The sequence below is a fragment of the Rhopilema esculentum genome, chromosome 17, assembly GCF_057945365.1.
Source record: "Rhopilema esculentum isolate cy_ngs chromosome 17, ASM5794536v1, whole genome shotgun sequence".
NCBI lineage: Eukaryota > Metazoa > Cnidaria > Scyphozoa > Rhizostomeae > Rhizostomatidae > Rhopilema > Rhopilema esculentum.
In genome coordinates, this window is record NC_142831.1 from 6,079,017 (window position 1) to 6,096,069 (window position 17,053).

Here is a 17,053-nt window from a genome sequence, read left to right on the forward strand (position 1 = left end):
GTCAGAAATGATTAACTTTTTACAGACAATACAATCCAGTCTGTTTTTGTTTTGCTTCTGGATATTCTATTGACGGGCCTGTGCGCTGTCCAATAAAACCAGCAACCTTAATTATTATTTGATTTTTGGTCACAAATTTAAGTTGATGAGAAACTGCTTTCTTTTCTGGGTAACTTTTAAACAAAAAGTTAAACATTTTTACAAAGCTTTGCTGTGTTGTGAACACCGCATCTGTAGGTGTTCAAAGCAACCGACATACGAATAGACACGTGACGCATGTTTGGTGAATCGTGAATATCAATGCAAAATTTCAAGCCGTAAGGTTGAAATCAGATGATTCTACACCTGCCACAAGCGATAGACCCTCATATTCATTAACAATCTTATTGCTGCATTGAAAAGGCAGGTAATAGAAAGAGTGCAGCCACCAGTTGCAATTCAGCAAGCTTTTTTTGAATAACCAGAGAAACTATCTGATAAAGACAATTCTGATGCGTAATTTTGAAAAGAGACGAAGCGTTTCTAATATTGGCAACTTCGCATCACATCAAAGCATCTGCATCGATTTTCATACCGCATATCAGCAGGTAATGCTACTGCCATTTCAAAGTTTGTAATTTGTTTTGATGAATAAACGAAATTCTTTTTGTTTGCTTTGGTTAAATATCTTAAATGAAAGTTTTATAGTAAACAGATCGTTTTTAACCAGGAAAAGATTTTTACCATAAGCATATCTTAGCAAGCAAATGAAATGCATGTTGATGGCAGCCAGTTTTCTATGGCAAAATATGGAAGTTTTCGATCACAGAGATGTTCTTTTTGAAGCTATCATGCAAATTTCTATGTGTAGGTGCCCCAATTTTATGTTCATTTAAATCATAACTCATTCATTATTTTGGAAACGAAATCAAATTAGCCATGAACAAAACAACATGAACCTTGTAGTATCTATACCAAGTAAAAAAGACATGTGTACAAAATTGACTTAACTAAAAGATGAAAGCCAGGAGAAGGACGGCGGGACTTAATATCCTCTAAACATTTCTACCGATTTTAGATTCGATTCATCTTAATTTTGTTGTTGCTTGTAGACCATTTTGACTGGCCTTTTAAACAGATTTTGTCGAATATTTCTTTTCGATATATTATAGCATATCGCACATGATATTTGATATTATGTACTGCATATCATGTCATTATTTTTTGCCTTGACTGTAATGTAAAACCCTTCTCCTTTTTATCGTATTCTTATTTTGGTAATGGTTATGCTGCAAGATTCTAATCTGCTACAAATGATTTAGCCTCATTATTTGAAATGATAAAACCTAACATCACTTCAACCGTTGCTCTCAGTAATCAAAATAGACTACTAATTTTCCAAGAGGAAAGGGACAACAGTAGCGTAGCCAATGGGGGCAGGGGTACGGCTCTTTATTGACGAAGTAAAATTTTTTAGATTTAAGATGAATATTTTGAAATAAGGCTTGAAACCAAAGCTTGATCCTACAAGCTTAAAGGCTCCCCAACATCAACCCCCCACCATCAACGCCCACTATCAACGCCCCCACCATCAACTCCCTCCCATTACTAATGCTCGCACCATAAATACCCTCCCTACCATCAACGCTCCTAGCATCAACGCCTCCCCCCCACCATCGACTCCCTCCCATCACTAATGCTCCCACCATAAATACCCACCCTACCATCAACGCTCCTAGCATCAACGCCACCCCCTTCCCCCCCCCCATCATCGACTCCCTCCCATCACTAATGCTCCCATCATAAACACCTTCCGATGATCAACGCCCCTGGAGCCTTTGGATCTTATTTTTTGCACTATTTAGTTATATGGAAAACAATATTTTGAAAAACTTGCATCTTAGCTGCAACAATGAACACACCCTCTTCATTCTATATAGATGACCTTGTTATTAAATATGTTTCTACCATAGCAACTGTGTACATTCTAAAATATCCATCGCTCAAAGGGCTTTGTTTTTTCAAAATTTGAGTATGTGTAATAATCATATTGAATATGGCACTGATATTAGAGTCTTCCACAGGCTGAGTCCCATTGAATAGCGCTAGGTATAGCGGAAATGATGCTTTGAAATTTGGGGGTTGTACTTTTAAACGCTATAGAAACGTTTTGATATATTAGAGTTTTAGACAAGACCGAGTTTTCAGTCCAATAGAAGTAAAAGGATTGACTTTATGTCAATGTTTACACTCCAATTCTGTTCGTTTGCATATCATTGCCATAAAAATGTTTAATTGTAAACATTTCTCTCTAATTTTTCATGTTATGCTTTCGTAATCATGTTATTGTCTTTGCAGGTATTTCATTGATCAAAGTTAAAAGGGATCCACTTCAAAGAGATCGTCAATGTATTGATATAGAGCAGGTGCCTATATATGAAGATTTGAAAGCGACACTGCTGGATTTAAGGGACGTGCCAATTCCATAGTTGGAGCTCACATGTATGTAGGCGTTAAATTGCAGAGTACTGGATATCAAAACAGTTTTGTGCAGTGACTGATTCACTTTTCTCGTAAAGCAACATGAACCCGAGGCGGCTTATCATGAGAACTGTCTCAAAATGTATCGTATTTTCCATTCTTCTTGCGTCAGTGTCAAGCGTATCACCCGTTAATATTGGAGGGATCTTTTCATCGGCTCATGTGCAAGATGCATTTACGGAGGTAGTCAGAAATGCCAATGCAGATCCCGTCGCTTACGATTTGGGAAGCACAAGGTTAAATTCATCAACAGCGTTATTAAACTCTGATCCAATCGTTTCTATAAGAGAGATTTGCAGCAAATTGATAAATAATTCAGTTTATGCTGTCTTGACTGATCGACTGGTGAATAACACACGAGCCCCGTACATCGTTTCATATGCATGTGCATTCTACAATATTCCAGTAATTGGCGTGGCATCAAGAGAGAGCCAGTTCTCAGATAAGGTAACAAGTGTTCGTTTATACCAAAGGCACAAAATTCCTTCAACTTTGATTTTCTTTGGATTGTTATACATGGTTGTGTGCAATGAAGGTTTCAACTTACAGGTTGGTTTAAGTATTGAAACCACTGTGAGGAGGGGTGGGGGAGGGATGCTTATGTTATATTCCAGAGTCCATCAGACAAAATTTCATCCAATTTGTCATCTTCCTGGTCCAAATGAGCTCAATCAATTGTAATCACATGTAGGTATGAAACAACATTTTGTACTGTGATATAGGAGGGCGCAATCTTAATGCCTCAAATTCTCTTGTATTAAAAAATTTGCTTGCATTGCATGTATTATTAAGCATGCTTAATACCTCTGTATAATTGACCTTTGCTATAACCAATACATATTCGAATGTCAATCATTAATTGTCGAAAATTCTAGAATCTTCAATATCCAGACCTCAGAACTGAATGAGGGATCTCCCCGTAAAGTTCCTAAGAACGCCAAACCTCTCTCCTCCTGAGAACCCCAAATCTGTTTCAGGTCTCTGACATGACCAAACTGTCACTTAGAGTGAGGAATTACGAGATGCGGTCACAGCGAGAGGCAAGATATTGCTCGATAAGCACGGCTTCTCAATGTCCTAAAAAATACATTTGGATGCTAACAAATACAAAACAATTTATGAGTTTTCTATCCGGTTTGCCCCAGGCTATCAAACTACCGGGCGTATTTGTCCAGGCTGCTTATATGGTAGAAGAATATTCCCCAGTAAAACTGCAGAGAGGGTTACTCTGACGAGAGGAAGAGCTCCTTTAAATGCCACGTAAAATTCTAACTCCACTCTTGCCCTTGTTTGTAGAACATCTATATCAAGAGATTTTATAGATTGAAGTAGGTGTTGTGTCTGTTAGACATACTCAAGACACATATCGATTTCTTTTCAGACTATTCATGGTCTTTTTGTGCGGACAGTCCCGTCTTATGCAGATGAAGCAAGACCAATGAATAGACTGGTGGCTAAATTCAACTGGAGCAAAGTTATTCTTGTCACAAGCAGCGAATATGACTATAGACAGCTGTTTGTTAAGTTCACATCATTGGCTTATGACAGTGGTATTTCTGTGAGTCTAAATTCCTATTCTTTATGGCCAATCGTTTATCCATTTGTCTGAACCAGCAAGAAAGTGCATCTTATTGGCACGTGCGTTAGGGCCTAGGCAAAAAAAATTCTACATCTAGTAGCACTTCACAGCATTTAACCAGAACTATCACATATCATGGTTGCAACAATAAACCAGAGTTTCGTTCTCACTTTTCTCATGACACTCTTTTCTCGTCTCACTGTTCTCATGACACCCTTTTGAATCGAAACAGGTTATTTCCCATAAGTGCCTCCAATGTTCCTACCAAAGAATATTTTACTAGATGTAAGATTGATGATATTGACTTTAACGCGCATGTGCATATGATTAGAAATTTTGAAAGCTAACGGTTCTTTACCTTCAGACAAATGCTGTTCCGTCTTCCAAACCATTGAACTGTTCGTTATTCTACTCTTTTTTTAAATGTTATATAAACATTCCCAAACTGAAGAAGTTGTCAGATCCTCCCCGAGTAAAAAACTGTTGCCTTTTGAATGTCTAAATATTTTTGCTTCGTGGTTTTTATATTATCATATTATAATATTGATATCACACAATATCTCATACCGAAAAGAATCTATCCGACCCTGATATCAATTATTTCATACATAATTATCACTGTTTTCTCCAGTTAAGATTAGATCCATTTGAATCATTTTCCTGCCATTTGTCACAGAAAAGAACCTTGCTATAAAAATTCCTTCAGTTTTTAAGAACTAGAAATATTTCAGAACTCTCGAGTTTAAGTAACGACAGTTTTAATCAGAATAAACATCATCTTATTAATGACTCTTGTACAAAGTTTTCCCAATTTTCCAACTTTCAAGGCAAATTCCCAAACATCGTCGAGAAGAACCTCCAGATTTGAGAGAATCGTTCCTCATTTTCTCATCCAATGAATCCAACCTTCTTTTAAATGCAATAGAGTTAAGGCATGCTATGGGTGTGATTTGAAATTCTGTTTATATGACATCACTTTGCAACTTTAGGCACGGCATAGAAATAATTTTTTTCTTTTTAAATGTTTTCGTGTAGACTTCAAAAGACTGATTGATAGAAACATAAAAACGTTTTGGCAGCTAAGTTCATCTCCTTTTTTGTTCTAGATCGAGCAACCAATTATATTTGAAACTGGAACCAAGAATTTCTCAATCTACTTGAAGAATACTGCAAAAAGACAGTCAAAAGTTATTGTGTTTGCTGCGAGGTAAGTCAACTAACTCGGTTCTTTCATAATTACACAATTTTGTTTTCATAATTTTTTCCCAGTTTAATGACATATTCTTTGAAGATAAGGTTTACATAATATATTTGATATGTCAATGAAAGTTTTTGTGTAATTTTTGCTTCAGTGACTTACCGATTTAACTTATTTTTATAGCAAATAGTTGTTATTGCTAAAACACTTGAATTCGTTCTATTATTTTTCAATAGCTTAATTTAGATGCGAGCTCTTTTTTTGGGAGTTATGCAAAAACATGACATCGACCGCTTCAAGAAAGATGAAAAACATTTATACTCTCGGTGAAAAGCAAACGAGTATAGAATCTTCTTGATTTATTTCGCATAAATGAATTTTATCCTAGGGGACAAGATGCTGTTAATTTTTACAAAGCTGCTGATTCGTACGGCCTAACAAGTGCTGGCTACATTTGGATTGTTTGTAGTGAAGCAACTGACGATGCCATCATGAAACATGCACCGCAAGGTAATTACAAATTCTGCAATATTTCATGAGATCATCTGTATACGGCCAAGTATCCAGGGGTCTGATGTATTTTAGTTTAGGCCAAAAACCTTTCATAAGGCCATTCTCTCTTTTCTTTCAGGGTTGCTCACTGTCAGGCCAATACAAGAACATGACACAAAGTCGCATATACGTGACGCTGTGCGTATCGTCGGATCTGCCATTTCGAGGCTATCTAATATTGGCGCAACCTTAGAGCAGCCGCCTTCCTCCTGTGATGAACCTCCTGAGCAATGGGCATTGGGCAAAACATTATTCAAGTAAGTCTTCTCACAGTGGTACTGACTTGTGTCACTTTTTTCATTACACTAATAATACTGTTCTCGAAGATTCTGCAAGATAACTAAAAAGGTGAAGTTGCCTGTTGCCTAGTGTCCTCAAATACAATGTCATAATAAGGTTTGGGAATCAAATTCAGATTCTATCAATGTGGTACACCCTAGAGTTAAAAAAACGCCTTAACCTTCTTCCGGATCAAATTTTATCCTATTTGCCTTTTCTCAGAATTTTCTTGTATTTTCTGAATAAATGTTTCTTAGTAGCGGAATTTTAGTAAAATCATCTATGGCTTGATCTTTTCGCTTTGTCTGAAAAAAAGAAAGTTCAAGCACAACGATAAATTCTTTTCACTTAATATACTCTCGTCAAGGTATGCATTGATCTTCCTCATAATTATTCCATCAGTGGACTATTTCCTCCGGCTCTCAGCCGTGGAACCGTTACTTTTTTGACTCATGTTCTCCCAATGACAAAATTTTACCAGCAAGCTAGGCTTTGGAGGCTTAAAATAGCCTAGAAATGAACAGGCAGTTTTTTGTACCAGCCAGTTCTTACAGGTCTGCTACATTTGCAGTGCACAACTTTACGTCACTAACAAGAGTGAACCGAACTTGTGTGCTTTTCTCCCGAATTAGTTATTTGTTGACCTTAAGAATAACCCTTTTGAGGTTTTAAGATCGGTTTTATTTTTAGTGGCTCATTAGGCCCTTTTCAATAAATTGTTACTCATGAATTTGACCTAGATAGCTTGAAATGTAATTTGTTCCCGGAAAAGGAAAATACTCAAGCCCCCTCTCTCAAGCAACCAGATTTGAGTTTCCAGTTTTTGCTCTGGAAGATTTTATAGCACAGTTTATTTTTTCCAGGGCCATGGTTAACCGGACCTTTGCCAACGGTGCAACCGGGACTGTCAATATTGATCCGGTTGGGGATCGGGTAAATGCAGCTTACGACATATTCAATCTCAAGGAGACAAGAAATGGCATGAAGTTTTTAGCCAAAGTTGGCAACTTCAATCACGAAGGAATCGTTTCATTGAATGACAGCCATATCGTTTGGCCGGGAAACCAAACTGAAGTCCCTAAAGGAGTGTTTGTATCAGCACATCTAAAGGTAACTTATTATATTTACTTTTTATGACAGTATATGACATACTGTGTACTATTGTCATATACTATAATACTAATACAGTATGATAATGCATTATGATTAATACAGTATGATAATACAGTATATGACATACTGTGTACTATTGTCATATACTATAATACTAATACAGTATGATAATGCATTATGATTGATACAGTATGATAATACAGTATATGACATACTGTGTACTATTGTCATATACTATAATACTAATACAGTATGATAATGCATTATGATTGATACAGTATGATAATACAGTATATGACATACTGTGTACTATTGTCATATACTATAATACTAATACAGTATGATAATGCATTATGATTAATACAGTATGATAATACAGTATATGACATACTGTGTACTATTGTCATATACTATAATACTGATACAGTATGATAATGCAGTATGATTGATACAGTATGATAATACAGTATATTACATACTGTGTACTATTGTCATATACTATAATACTAATACAGTATGATAATGCATTATGATTAATACAGTATGATAATACAGTATATGACATACTGTGTACTATTGTCATATACTATAATACTAATACAGTATGATAATGCAGTATGATTGATACAGTATGATAATACAGTATATGACATACTGTGTACTATTGTCATATACTATAATACTAATACAGTATGATAATGCATTATGATTAATACAGTATGATAATACAGTATATGACATACTGTGTACTATTGTCATATACTATAATACTAATACAGTATGATAATGCATTATGATTAATACAGTATGATAATACAGTATATGACATACTGTGTACTATTGTCATATACTATAATACTAATACAGTATGATAATGCAGTATGATTGATACAGTATGATAATACAGTATATTACATACTGTGTACTATTGTCATATACTATAATACTAATACAGTATGATAATGCATTATGATTAATACAGTATGATAATACAGTATATGACATACTGTGTACTATTGTCATATACTGTTTCATACTTTACTATGCTGTACTTTATGTTGTATTATGCATTCTGTATACTATATATATTGCATTATTTGTCATAACTGCGCACTGTATTATGTAACGCTATTGTTTCAGATCGTTACTGCAGAATCTCACCCATTTATCACCGCACACCCATTGCCGCAGAGTAAAAATTGCTCTGACATCAATCTCGTCCAAAGAGGCAGGAAAAGGCCGTTCATAAAATGCGTAGGCCCATCCACGACGTTACCAGGAAATGAGCACTGTTGCACAGGTTTGTTTCAGAAGTCCTTTGAAATGTGTTCCCGTTTGTTTTAACCCCTGTTTATACAGTTCCTTTTCAATTGAAAACAGGTTCAGTTTGTTTGCCTTGCTAAGGTGCATCCATTTATGATTGTTTGGGATATTTTTGTCCAGAGTCTAGCAAAAGGTGGCGATCGTACCGCCTTTATCAAGATTCTTGAAAACAAAATAAACGACGAGAAAATCACAAAGAAAACTTATTTGTTGTTCTGTAAAAAAAGACAACGACATGTTGATGCAAATGTCTTTTCAGTTTAATCCATGAATTTTAAACCAACAGTCTTGGTCCAAATTTCGGAAAAACATTGCCATACCAATCAAGAAATGTTTGCTGATATATCGCTGCCTCATTTTGTTGACTTAAGATCGCTATTATCCATCATCCACCTTATTTAGCGTGCCATATTCCATATAAAGCATAGCATATCCTTATTTAGGTTATTATTTTCTTTATTTAGTGTAGCATGTTCCTTATTTAACGTACGATATTCCATATATAACATACCACATTACTTGCTTAAGTTAAAATATTCCTTTTTCAGCATACCATATTCCTTAATAAACGTACAATATTCCATTTAAGGCATACAACATTCCTTATATAGGTTACAATATTCCTTATTTAGTCTACCAAATTTTTGTTTAAGGTACGGTATACCTTATTTAGCATACAATCTTCATTATTTAACGTACCATTGCTCACGTTATTCTGAATTTGTTTAGGTTTCTGCGTTGAGTTGCTGATCAAGCTCGCCAATAAACTAAATTTCACATATGATGTATACTTCAGCCCAGACAAACAATTTGGTTCCCTTGTCAAGGTAAAATTCTCTAAATTCCAACTTCGATGCAGGGATGAGTGTGGGAGCGTATGTTCTTTCCCTTTTGACCCCCAACCTTGCCTGCCTTGGCAATATTACCTAGACACAAGTGGAAAATAAAAATATTTGGTAGGCTGTTAAAGTTATGTCGTTGAGTTAATGCCAAACCTACTTCGTAACAACCTACTCGGAAAAGATGCAGAGAACTGTCTTTTAGGTCACCTATCAGCTGATTTTATTACAGTATTTCAAATTTAGTTTCAGCCGACCTATGCTTTTTCAAATCAAATCATTCCTACCTGCTAATTTCAAATTTTACGCTATTTCCAATGCCTTTTTGGTCATTAATGCTTTGTATGAGAATATCATTATAAATTATGGTAAATTCTTTTCTCTTTTACCCCCTTAGCCTAAAGATAAATTTGTTTTCTTAAGACGTTGGACTTTTGGTGGATGAGTCTAGAGTTTGAGCAAATGGTAACTTTAGCTCTTTAGAGTTGGCGGGGGGGGGGGGGGGGGGGAAGAATAATGTCTAGTTGTATCCATGGATCTTTATGCATATTTAGGCATATTTAGGTATATTTAGGCATATTTAGGCATATTTAGGCATATTTAGGCACATTTAGGCATTGTTATTGTTACCTGTCTAGGTTAATGGTAGTGATATCAAGCAGTGGAATGGAGCTGTGGGTGAAGTGGTTGATGGGAAGGCAGATTTGATTGTTGCGTCTCTAACAATCAACAATGAAAGAGCACAATACATCGAGTTCTCAAAACCCTTCAAATACCAAGGAATTGCAATACTTGTCAAAAAGGTAAGGCAGTATTGCTTCTTCTCGTTCCTCTTCTCATTCTTCCTCCTCTTGTCCTTTTACATCTTCTTCATGTCCCCCTTTTCTTATCATGTTCAACTCCTTCTTCTTTTTATCTCCTCCTTTCTTTTTTCATTCCTACTGACTCCTTGTTTGACAGTATGTCAGCTGTTCGATTTCTTTGACATCATTTCATTCTGTCTTGTGTAAGTTTATCCGCAAGCCCTGCCTCGCCTTTGGTTTCTTAACGCAGTCTCCTACCTCAGCCGTTACCTACCTCTCTTCATTTTACCTGTGTTATAAGTTTTATTGCTTTAATGTAACTTACTAGTAATTTTTGATAACCTTTCTCATATATCCTAGAATCCGACTGGCAGTACCTTGGTCTCCTTCCTTCGACCCTTCAAAACAGAGCTCTGGCTTCTTGTACTGCTCTCCGTCCACGTCGTTGCAATTATCCTGTACATTTTAGACCGTCTGAGTCCGTTTGGACTTTTCAAACGAACGAAAACTAGCGACGAACAGGCTTTGGATCTTCCAAGCGCAATGTGGTTTTCCTGGGGAGTTTTGTTGAACAGTGGGATTGGTGAAGGTAAGGGCTAGTTAATCAGCCTAAGATAGACGAAAAGACGCTGCCTATGGTTTAGTTTAACCTGCTTGTACAGGAATCAGACACCGTAAAATTATCTTGATGTATGCTAACCATGATTTCCGTTTCGTGATAACCTACTTCAATTCTGTTAGTCAGTTTCCATTCTCCCAATAGGTAGCGCGCATTTTTCTCGTTTACAGCAGGCTATTTTACTGATCAAATAATAATTTTTCCCAACAACTAATAAAAATTAAAGACAAGTTGTAGCTATTCAGTTAAAGCAATTTTTTAAAAGCCCTCTAGATTATGAGGCTTAGCTGTAAAAAGTAATACCCTTGAAGCTCTGGCAATATGTAAAATGGGTGAGATTCGTCAAAAATAATTAAGAAGGATTTCAAAGTTTCAATCTACCTTAATATTCTAAACAATCTCTGTACTCTTGTTCTGTTTTACTTTCTTTCTATTTTTTCCTTACACTAATCTTTGAAAAATTCTTACTGGAAACTTTAATCGGTTTTTTATGTAACATTGTAGTTACCCCACGGAGCTTCAGTGCGCGGGTTCTTGGCATGGTGTGGGCAGCATTTTCAATGATTATCGTCGCAAGCTACACTGCAAATTTAGCAGCTTTTCTCGTCCTTGATAGACCCAAACCAGTTGTAAGTGGAATCGATGACCCAAATGTAAGTTATTTTGTGACATTTTTTAATTTTATTTTTTATCACCTTTGTCATTTAATGCACTTAACTCTAAAACAGTGACACTGTCATCATCAGGCTCCTGACATCCTAGTGGAACCCCATAGAACAATGTCCGATCGATTCTATGCTTGTGTGTTAAAGAATGGTTCAGAACTTTGTAAGGCTATGAAATACACACGTTGAACCCCCCGATATTCCCATTTTCCTTGTGAGAATACTCATTACTCTCATATAAACTTATTTTGCTTTTTATTTATTAGTTTAATATTGCTCAATTTGTTTTGGTATTTTATTCTTGTTTTCAATCGTTGAATGTATGTAGCTCACTGTTACTGTTTAAAATTTTTTCCAATTTGTTATCGTTGATTGGTGTTTTTTATGTTCTTTGTTGTTTACTCTGGTTTACTTTAGTTTGCTGTTTTGGACGTCATTGTTGTTTATCATTCTTATTCATTATTTATTGCTGTATACAGTAGGTTAAATTCTATAATAAACTAACATTAAGCAAACGAATTAGAAATTGTCTTCTTTTTCTTCGATCCCAAAGTTCTCTGTACTGTTTATTATCACAAATATTTTCTGTTATTAATTTAACAAAAACAATAATTGTATTTTTACGGGTACTTAACAGCAGTGTGGAAATATTGTTTTCTTCCACTTTGATCCTAAAGTTTCTTTGTTGTATGGAAATATTGTTTTCTTCCACTTTAACTCTGAAATTTCCTTATCTTTTAGCTGCGAAACCCATCCGATAGCTTCCCTTTTGCCACCGTCAATGGAAGCAGTGTAGAGGCCTATTTCAAAAGACAGGTTGAGCTGTCCAACATGTATACATTTATGGAGAAGCACAACCTTGGAACGGACGTTGAAGCAATTCAGAAAGTAAAGTCAGGGTAAATGCCAATGAATTTCTATCGTTTATAGATTTATAGACTAGACTACCCACCATTCTGAAATTTCTAAATTCCTGGCCTAGACATTTTTCTTTGACATCTAGACATCTAGACATTTTTTCATCGTGTTCTTTCGGAACCTTATTCTGACGTTTTATGCTCTGAGGAGTGTCAGACGAAAAAGCTTTTAGTATGTTGTAAAATGCTTGGTTTTTTCAAAGCCATTTACATGTTTCTGTCTACCTCAAGACAAACGATGATTTTGGTCTAAAGTACATTGTAGCTAGCCTTGACTTCCGATGCTTCTTTAAACTTTGGCTAAACTGAGTTTCTAAAAGATGTTAACTTATTTTTTACCGCGGCTAAACTGATTTTCAAAAGAGGTAAAGAGATTTAAGAATTTCCTTAAGAATCAGTATGTTGTCTAGGACACTGAGAAATACCAAAACGGTTATCGATCCTAGTGCCCTATTTTAGGTAGAATTCAAGTTGATATACGAATAGTAATTGGTCAACAACTAATCAAATTTAGAAAATACTTAATTAGTACAGCAAAAAACAGTAAAGAATCCTGCTTTAACCGAGATTTACCATAGGGTGAACCCAGTTTTGAATCATACTTAACCGTAGTTTAACCGTGGTTTAGCTGTAGTTCAACTTGGTTTTAACCACAGTTTTGTTGTAAGTATGTCTTCTTTTGCCTCTTGTAGTGAATTGAAAGCTTTCATTTGGGATAGCCCTGTTTTACTATACGAAACATCGGCCAGTTGCGATTTAACAATTGCTGGGGACATATTTGGCCGATCTGGGTACGGAATCGGTTTGCAAAAAGGTTCACCATGGACCAGCAACATATCTTTGGCCATTTTGCATTTTCACGAAAGTGGTATCATGGAACAGCTCGAAACTTCCTGGATCGAATTTGGTGATTGCCCGAAAGAAAGCTCGTCACCAACAACCCTTGGCTTAAGTCACATGCTTGGCAAGTTTTGTTGTCAAATTGGTTTTTGTAACTGATGAGTTTTTTGTTTTGATATTGCTTTCGTAACAAAAATATTTCTGTTTTCTTTTTGACTGAGTAATTTTATGATTTTTGCATTGTTTTCGTACCCTAATATGAAATTATTGGATGGATTTTCGTAACCTTCGTAACTAGATAGATTTTCCACATCTTTTGAATAATATAGTATATATAATAGTGTTTTTTGAATAAACCGTGTTTCGAATCGCTTTTATAACTTTCAAGTTTTGTTGCCTTCACATGTTTGGTCACTTTTATTGGTTTTCAAATGTTGTTTGGAGGCTTTGAATTACAGCCAATACCCAACCAAAAGAAATTTCTGGTTGAATAAATTTGAATAAATTTGTTCATACATACAGAAGTTTGAATAAATTTGAAGCCTTTAATAAAAGATGTGGAAATTACAACTTTGGGGTTGAATTCATTTTCTGCAGACCTGCTATTCTTTTGCATCTCCAAAATCATCTCCTACAGTCAGAAATTTCGTTCTGCTGCAATTCCACTTTTGGCAGAATAACGTTCTAGTTTGCAATATGAACGCTCTTCCCCAGCTTTGACTACGCTATTTGGTGTATAGAACAGGATAGTTCTAGGTTGCTGTTCTGTTCTGTAAATTAGAACCGTCCTTTTATGAACCAACTTAACACCGCTCTTTTCTATACGTCAAAGAACGTGTACAGCTCTGTCTATATGACTTTTAGACTCTGCAACAGCCTGTTACAGGCACTGCGGAGCAGGGGGGGGGCTAGGGGGGCTTTACCCCCCCCCCCCCCCACTTTTTTCGACCCCCCTCTTTCTCAACGCTCCGCGGTGCCTGTGTTAACAATTATCTTTGTTCTATTTAAAATAATCGATTTTTCTTTTTTCTAGGCGTTTTTATCATGGTTGGTGTTGGGATCGCAGCAGGTGTTATAATTGTCATCTTTGAAGTTATATATTACCGGAGAAAGGGCATGCGCAAAGAACAGAAGGATTTGGTTGCAAAATGTGCGGAGCAGTGGAAAGCAAGTGCTGTGGAGGCGAAGAAGGTGAAGAAGATGCGAACAAGCGCCTTCAGTGGGATTAATGGGATTAACGGGATTAATGGCTTTGAGCTAAACGGTGTTAATGGAAAGCGTAAAAACAATGGATATGAACCTGATATTGTCACCTCTTCAAAATGAACCTTTGAAAACTTGTGGGTCGAAGCAGAAATGGACAATGTCTCCGTGCAACGGTATCGTAAAGTAAGGGTTCGGCTTGACGAGAGTGACAGCCGAAATTTGTTGTTGAAATGAGACTCTTGTCAAAATGATTCGCTCTAAATATGTCGACTTGATCGCAAAGCAACTCGCCCATTTAAAATAGCTTCCAAAGACAAAAATAAATATTATTTTCGAAAGTAAACTTTCAACCCCAGATATAATGAATAGCCTTGTTCCATACGTAGTTGGAAGAAAATTTTCGACTTTAATTTGAAAGCAAGATCAAACAAGAACTAAATAAGTGAAGGGAAAGGTGGAATTATATACTTGATAAATTCTTTTCCGTCTCAAAACATTATCCCAAACCAAAACTATCTTTCGATGTGATGTTATTCCCTTAGAACGGTATGCGGCCTAAAGGAATCTTTAAGGCTATAAGCATTCCCTTGCTGGTCCTATAAAGTGTGGCAATTCTTAATCATTCTAATGCTTTATGATTATCAGATTTGTAAATAACTCTTTGTATCTTAGATAATATTTAGTATGTTAGTTTATGTTAGATGTTACCTTCAAGAAAGGCCATAATTTTATTCAGAGTTCAAATGTCTTTAAGTTCAAAGTATAAAGATCACAGTGCAAAGTTGACAGTGGCAAAGGACACTTCACATTGATCAACTGATTCGATTTGAGAACGAGGATGTCTAATTATTGGTTAGAATTCTTTTATGACATACGGCTTTCAGCTTTCACAGTCAGGAGTTCTTTTTTGTAAAAACATATCGAAATAATATCTAAAAATGTTTTCCTTTCGCATAAGTTGTGTAATAATAACTACTCATGGTGCTGCTGTTTTTAAATAATTTTTATTTGATACTCATTTGTTTCTCTTGGTAAATCATTGTGTGCTGAATTTTCTTTCTTGGCAATACTTGGTAAAATCGTTGCTTGCGCATTAATTGTATCGGTGAGCGGTTGATATCTCGTACAAATCTCCCTTTCCAACCAGCCGTCCATCAGGTTGGACAAACCAGGCTTGTATCATTTCTAAATTAGCAGCCATTGCCTCGGGGAAAATTATTTAAACCTGGGAAACAAGGATTCTCACGAAGGAACAAGGTATAAGATAATCGATGAACTGGTTTTATACACACCCCTTCGACCGTACAATAGAAGTCTATTTTTGAATCCTTCCTCTTATTTGCTTCTTTGTTCAAAGGAAGTTCGTAATTCTTGCTATTTGCCTTTTATTTTGTTTTAGCCTTTCCCAAAGGTATAGATATTGTTCCATTAAGTGTTAAATAACTTCTCAAGGGGATAGAAGTAAGCAGCGAGGGAACATCGTGAAATTCTCATGAGATGCCAATGCTTGACTTTAAAACTTGCTGGACTTCTTATTTGTTTGAACACTACTGAACTTTGTCGGGACCCATAATGTTGACGAAGATAAGTGGTGAGTTTCTTTCAGCGTAGTTCTTTCGATGTGGTTTTTTTTTATCAGTATCAATTCAGAATCTAGTTATAATGGTGACGTACTAAAGCATGCTGAATGCTGACAATTTTCACGCACTTAGCAAGGTGTAAATCGTCGGGTTATGACTCGAAATGTGTCGATTAACAGTTAGAAGCCTGAAAAATATGGATTTCAAAGCCCAATGAAAACAAACGTAAATCTAACCCTAACCCTAACCCTAACCCTAACCCTAACCCAAATCTTGCCTTTTTCATTGTCAGAGGAAGGGCTTAAAAGATCAAGTATTTGTCTGCAGGAATTACAAAATGAATTCTAAAGCAAGTGTTACACGCCGCAAGTCATCTCGAAATAGTGCCGCGAAAGCTTATTTTAAATCGTACTTAGTTCCTGAACTGAAATCAGTTCTACTTCTGGCAACGAATGCAGGTGTTTTTAGGGTAACTGTAGAAATAAACATCAAGGTTTGCAACATGCGTTTTAACTTAGGTCCATCATAGGTGGGGGAGAGTTGGTTGATATCCGCCTAACTGCCCCTTTTTGCTTAGATGTTCGTTGATTGTGATATTTTTGGCGATATCCGTAATCGAATTGATGCCATTTACCGTTAACCGCACTCAAATCTAGGTCAAATCCGCGTAATCCCTAAACTCTAATGAACCCACTACAATCTCAGGTTTGGCGCCTTTGTTTAGATACTATACTAGCCCCAGTCTCCAAGACAGTTACGCGGCCTCAATGCTTGCAAGCTGCAGAGATCAGTGATGCGTGTAACACGCTTTGCAAAAAATCTTTGCTGCCCCTTCAGTTACCATTGCAAAAAAGGTTGCCAGAAAATCTGCAGCGAGTAACAACCTGGAGAGGCCTAGGAACATATTATAAGTATTGTCTTTTCTCCTTCAATACAAAATCAATATATGTTTTTGTGCCCTTGGGCTTAACTCATTGTAGCAGTGCTCGAGTAAGCATTACATTGTGTCTAGTTGTCGGA

General features: G+C 36.1%; 1 protein-coding gene across 1 annotated transcript; it reads left to right on the forward strand.

Annotated features, from left to right (window-relative positions):
- Nucleotides 1-109: 109 nt before the first annotated feature.
- LOC135686356 (glutamate receptor ionotropic, NMDA 1) lies at nt 110-15,467 on the forward strand. The gene is made up of 15 exons (XM_065202608.2): nt 110-587; nt 2,338-2,967; nt 3,902-4,078; nt 5,206-5,306; nt 5,686-5,807; nt 5,929-6,106; nt 6,992-7,238; nt 8,382-8,541; nt 9,294-9,391; nt 10,042-10,206; nt 10,567-10,795; nt 11,330-11,478; nt 12,232-12,389; nt 13,100-13,371; nt 14,281-15,467. The coding sequence occupies exons 2-15, from the start codon at nt 2,563-2,565 to the stop codon at nt 14,571-14,573; spliced, it is 2,754 nt and encodes a 917-aa protein (XP_065058680.2). The 5' UTR covers nt 110-587; nt 2,338-2,562; the 3' UTR covers nt 14,574-15,467.
- Nucleotides 15,468-17,053: the final 1,586 nt, after the last annotated feature.

What these genes read in the sequence shown, in the direction of transcription:
- LOC135686356 (XM_065202608.2), top strand. Translation starts at nt 2,563, where the DNA reads ATGAACCCGAGGCGGCTTATCATGAGAACTGTCTCAAAATGTATCGTA. An exon ending in TTGGGCAAAACATTATTCAA is followed by an intron (nt 6,107 to 6,991) that starts GTAAGTCTTCTC and finishes TATTTTTTCCAG; the next exon opens with GGCCATGGTTAACCGGACCT. An exon ending in TTGCAATACTTGTCAAAAAG is followed by an intron (nt 10,207 to 10,566) that starts GTAAGGCAGTAT and finishes CATATATCCTAG; the next exon opens with AATCCGACTGGCAGTACCTT.